Raw genomic sequence first — 6000 nt, 5'->3', positions numbered from 1 at the left:
TGTGAACAAGAAGGATGGGTGGGAACACGTAGAGAAGACGGCCTCCCCATGGGAGGAGGAACACATCTGCAGTGGAGCCCAGGCTGAGATTCAGGAAGGAACAAAACTATTGGCACTTCCTGTCGCGTCTCATGTTGAACAGATCTATTTGGGGAAGTCCCAATGCTGGAAGATGGAGTTCATGACATCTGGGCATAGGGACCATTTGTGGCCATGAAAAAACCTGCTGAGATGATTTGCCAATTTGTTCTGAACTCCTGCGGTATGATGCTTGCAGGTGTACTGAATGAGCTACACAAAAGTGCCACAGCGTGAGGGCTTCCTAGCACAGGGGAGAGGAGCATGCAACCCCGTTTGTTGATATAGATCACCACCATTGTGTTGTCTGTCATGACTGATACACATCTCCCTGTCAAATGGGCTCGGAAAGTCTGGCATGCCAGATGCACCACTCTCAGCTCTCTGACACTGATGTGCGAGACCAGAGGCCTTGTTTCCTGAGGTCTCCCAATGTGCTCCCCAGCCCAAGACTGACGCGTCCGTCACTAGCAAGAGGGATGGCTGAGGACCAGTGAAGGGGACCCTTGCACACCCTACCTGAGGGAAGAAATTATGGAGGCCAAAGAGACCATGCGGAACATCAGTTTGCTCATGAACTTGTTGAGCTCTCACAGGTTGTCAGGATTCCCTTCCCACTCTGAACACTAGGGTACAGATACGTGGACCTGCATGAAAGACCCCCTAAGGTTATTGCTACCAACTTAGGTTAAAAAACTTCCCCAAGGCACAAATCCTTCCTTGTCCTTGGATGGGTACTGCTGCCACCACCAAGTGAGTTAGACAAAGATTCAGGAAAAGGACCATTTGGAGTTCCTGTTTCTCTAAAATATCCCCCCAAGCCCCATCACCCCCTTTCCTAAGGGAGGCGTGAGAATAATCTACCAACCAAATAGGTAAACCACATTCTTAAATAACAGAACTTTATTATAAAGAAAAAAAAGTAAAAGAAACACCTCTGTAAAATCAGGATGGAAGGTAACTTTACTGGGTAATCAGATTCAAAACACAGAGGATTCCCTTCTAGGCAAAACTTTAAAGTTACAAAAAAAAAAAAAAAAACAGGGATAAACCTCCCTCTTAGCACAGGGAAAATTCACAAGCTAAAAACAAAAGAATCTAACACGAGTTGCCTTATTTACTTACTCTTTTTGCAATATTGAGACTCATTTTAGGATGATTTTAGAAGGAGTTTTCTGACCTGATGCTTCTCTGCTTCCCCAGAGAAAACACAAACAAAGAGCACAAACAAAGTCTCCCCTCCTCCCCAGATTTGAAAGTATCTTCTTTCTCCATTGGTTCTTTTGGTCAGGTGCCAACCAGGTTATTTGAGCTTCTTCACCCTTACAGGTAAGGAGGAATTCAAGGCTACCCTTAGCTGTATGGTTATGACTCGGGTATAGGATGGGCCTGAGCCCGCCTTTGCCTTATGGTATTAGGAAATACCAGGAACAGAAACCCTTGCCTTTCAGCTCCCGAGGAACCTGTTCCACTGCTCTAAGTGATAGGAGCGAGTGTCCTGTATGAGGAGTTGCTCATGAAAAGGGTCCCTGAAGAGGGATGGGGAAAGGGGGTGGAAGGTCGGGAGTGCAGAGAACTGGACGGAGTATCCCCCCCTCTACCATACGGAGCACCCAGATGTCTGATTGATACAGGCCCACGCAGGGTAGAAAAGGGATAGTCAGGACAAAAAGGTAAGGCGAGTTGGATCCAGTCCAAGTTCTGTTGCACCATCCTTGTTCTCACCTTCAAAAGGCCTGCTTCTGGATTGGATGGGCTAGATTCCTGGCCTGAGGAGAGGTGCAACCTCTTCATGCTGCTCCTGTTTCTTCTCCATGAGCTGTCCTCCGTTGGTAACCGCAGAGGAGGTTGCAGCCTAAAATGCCTCCACTGAGTGTCATGGGCGTGGAGGCCCAGCGATTTGAAGGTGGCTTTCAAGTCTTTTAGGCTATGTAGCCTTTTATCCATATTTTTGGAAAATAGAGTCACACCCTCAAAGGGGAGATCCTGAATGGTCTGCTGGACCTCCTATGGCAGACCTGATACCTGGAGCCAGGAGTCCCTTCTCCTGGCAATCCTGGTAGACATAACCCAAGTGGCCATATCAGCCCCGTCCAGAACGGCCTGCAATGAAGCTTGGGAAATGAGCTTGCTCTTCTCCACCAGGGCTGAGAATTCAGCACAGGAGTCTTGCAGCAGCAGCTCTGTGTACTTTGCCATTGCCCCATATGTATTGTAGCAGTACCTGCTGACAATGGCCTGCTGATTAGAAATGCGGAGCTGCAAGCACCAGTGGAGTAGACCTTTCTACCAAAAAAGGTCGAGTCGTTTCACCTCCTGATTCTTTGGGGAGGGGCCTTGGTAGCCCTGGCGCTTGCGTTGGTTAGTAATGCCCACGACCAGGGAATCTGGTGGAGCCCTCTCCAGCCTCCTTTTCTTCTGCGGAACCAGTCGTTGAGACCGATGCCTGCCTGCGGCATGTGGAGCCATGACGGTGACAAGAATCCTTGTCTTTACTCGGCACTGATCCCCATGCTGACAGTGCCGGGCACTGTGTACCGAGGAGGAGATACTCAGCACCAGGTCTGCCGACTCAGGGTCAGACTAGGGCCGGAGTGCCGCTTCCATTAGTAGGATCTTCAGGCGCTGCTCTCTCTCTTTCAGTGTCCTGGGGCGAAACCCTCTGCAGTTCCTACAGTGATCCTTTTGATGCGTCTCCCCAAAACACTTCAAACATGAAGTGTGAGGATTGCTTCTGGGCATACACGTACTGCAGACCTCACAGGGCTTTGAAGCCAGGAGACCACAACATTTCTAGCGCTGGGATAGCACTGGAGGGGAAACCCCTCCAAAGGAAACTTAACTAAGTGAAGTACCTACTAACTACTAAACACTAACTACAGAACTAATGAGGATTATATACAGACTGCCAAATGCGCTTGTCACGACAAGAGCAAGGGGAAGTTCCAGCTGTCACTGGCAGTAAGAAGGAACTGAGGGGGTGGCCTGTCGGTAGGGCTCTATATTAAGCGCCATGATGGCACCATTCCAGGGAGTGCCCAAACCAACTCAACAGATACCGCTGGGGAAAATTTTTCCGGCTGCTGTGCACTCGTATGCGCACACCTGATTGGAACTGACAAGAACAAGCACTCAAAGAAGAACCTATTGTTTTGTTACACTTTCATTTATAAGTGGTTCTGTTCTTAAATATATCAAGGCAAAATACTGCAGATGATATTTCCACAGCTAAATATGTAAACACAGTTAATATACTCAAAACAAATCTCAGATACTGTCTGATAGCAAATGATCCTGTCCTGGATAGACTGAACAGCAAAATCCAGTCTTGAAAATTTAGTATATTTTACGTCACATTTTAAAACCTTCTTGAACAGTACTGAAAAATATAAACTTAGTAGAATTTAAGTGTACTTGGACACTTATTTTTAAAACGTTACTACTTATATCAGTTTTTAAAGTTTTTTTAAATGATTTTTCTCCAGCATAATTATACGAAATATATTTCAATTTTTCAGAAAAGCCAAGAGTATATTTTATGTTTTACTCTCCAGTAGTTGTCAGTTTAAAAAAAAGTTAATCGAAATGAACATTTTCATTTAATTTTTTCCAGTGAACCAAACTGAATTTTTTTTTTTAAACTAAATTCTAGTTTTACTAAAATTACACACTTCATTTACATTTTCATTATACAAACTATTTCTCTATAAAATATAAAGGAGTTGTCTCCTGTACTAGAAATATCCTTCAAATGAATTCTCTTAACCTGCAATAAGAAGCATATATGGGTTTGTCTACACAGGCTGTGGAGTGAAGTACATTAGGGAAATTTTAATGTGTACCAGCAGGTTATACACAGACCAATTAGAGTGCAACACGTTGGTATACTTTAGAAATCCTACCCCCATAGTGCACACTGCTGCACCATGTGTGTAAACATGCCCTTAGTAATCTTTCAGACATATAAATTATATACATTTATACTATAAAAACCTGAACATTAGGGATAGCATATTAATGTGTCAAAGGTATTTATTAATTTTAGTCTTCTTCCTCTTCTTGATGTCTACGTTGAAAATTCAGCGTTGTTTGTCCTCTTTCAGGGTCTTGCATTCGGAGGATCCGAATAAGGCCACTAGTAGGTAGGGAACTAGAAACAAAACAATTTAAATTATGACCCTTGCGAATGAGTTAATGTTTCTGCCAATCTGACTCTCCATTACCTGTTTGCCTTATATGACAGCAATTTTTCTTTGATCATATAAAACAGTAAAATGGAGTAAAATTCTGGCGCTACTGAAGCGAATAGCAAAGTTTCTACTGACTTCAATATGTTCAGGATGTTAACCTGGCCTTAATCTCGAGCTGTGAACTCTATATATTTTATGCAACAATACCATTTTTATTCCAACTGCAAAATTTTAAACTCTAGACTGTATAAATTATACAAATTGAGTTTTAAACTGAAAGCACCAACTCCAAGAGAAATAAATTAGTGCTCAAACACCCCTTAAAGTTTACATTTACCTTAGATCCTGATGCGACAAACATATACTCAACCCAAGTGTAGTTATGCACATATGTGTATGCAGGATCCAGGCTTTAAATTGTGGGCTAAAGGCTGTCCCAACAAAATAGCTTAATTGTACTTTCTTTGTACTTTTGTTTCCATTATATTAGTGTTCCTGCATATTAATAGTGCAACTAAATGCATATACTTTAACAAACTGTAAAATTAGACTTCATAATACTTCACTTAAATGTATGAAACCATATAGCTAGAATACAATCAAATTGTGAATTCCAACATTCCTAACTAAATATAGCTTCATAAATTATTCAGAAAGGTATTAGGTTTTTTAAAATATTATGATAGAATATAATTTTATTCTGCTCCTAAATTAGTAAAACATTTATAAAAAAATAAATTTCAACATAAAGGCTTTAATTCCATCCGTATCTTCTGGTGACTTCTTGATGGTTCACATTCCATAGTCAAAAAAAGTTATTAGCCTTAATGCCTTTATTAATACTAACTGACTTTTTATGATGTGATTTTACTTATTCTAAATATTGATTACCCATGGAAAAAGTCCCCTATATTTAAGGAAAAAACCCACAAAACCACAAACCTTCCCTGTTATGTCAACATTTTTCTTATAGCTACCTAGTTTGATTAGATTAAGTTTGTGATCTCCTTAGATATACACTACCATATTTCCTTTTCCTGGGTTATAATATTACCATGTTGACTTACACTAAATTATCTTGAGCTGGGTTTGTGGGGACTTTAATTGTGCTCTTAAGTCCTAAATGCCTTTAAAAAAAAACCCAAATGCTTGATAGAATAGCTATGATACATCTATAGCAAACTTGCTCTGTGTTCCACCTCAGGCACATTCTTGTGATAAAAACATTCCCTGTTTCTTTTAAGTTACGTAACAGTTAATTCTGCTCACATTATTCAGAGCGACAGACACTAAGACTAGCATCAATTGTATTTCATATCATATCCTACTCTCCATTTCCCAAAGTAGAAATTTTTTTTTAATAACCATGCCCAGTATATATTTAATCATTAGTTTTCCAGTAACTTAAGTATGCTACCCTCATCTTCAGTGACAGACTGAGCCTCACCTCTCATAGCTGCATAGATTAAGGGGAGATGGTGCAAGCAGTATTCCACACCTGTCTCTTGGGTCCTTGTAAAAGGGCCAGGCACAAAACCAGATCCTCATGGTTCATGAGCATAAGGAGCAGACATCTTTATTGGCACCAGTGTGGCTAGTAAATACCAAATGAGGAGGGGCTTGTAATCAATCTACCCTCCTGATTGATCTTATTGAAGCCAGGAGGGTACTCTAATAGAAAGCTCAAAAGGAACTTCTAGATGTTTAACGATCATCAAGCTCAAACCTAGAG

The 6000-nt window shown here is 41.5% G+C and overlaps 1 protein-coding gene across 3 annotated transcripts in view; it reads right to left on the bottom strand.

The window, feature by feature from the left end:
* Window positions 1-3228: 3228 nt before the first annotated feature.
* Window positions 3229-6000, bottom strand: part of SMC6 (structural maintenance of chromosomes 6) — a 98258-nt gene continuing 95486 nt past the window's right edge. For 2 of the 3 annotated variants that reach the window (XM_038394147.2, XM_043510220.1), the window contains exon 27: window positions 3229-4228. In XM_038394147.2, the coding sequence (XP_038250075.1) occupies window positions 4120-4228 (109 nt within the window). In that variant the 3' untranslated portion in view covers window positions 3229-4119. The remainder of the gene's footprint in view (window positions 4229-6000) is intronic. The other variant, XR_005291761.2, reaches the window with a different exon arrangement.

Source organism: Dermochelys coriacea, chromosome 3, assembly GCF_009764565.3.
Source record: "Dermochelys coriacea isolate rDerCor1 chromosome 3, rDerCor1.pri.v4, whole genome shotgun sequence".
NCBI classification, from domain to species: domain Eukaryota; kingdom Metazoa; phylum Chordata; order Testudines; family Dermochelyidae; genus Dermochelys; species Dermochelys coriacea.
This window is presented reverse-complemented; position numbering and strand designations above follow the sequence as displayed.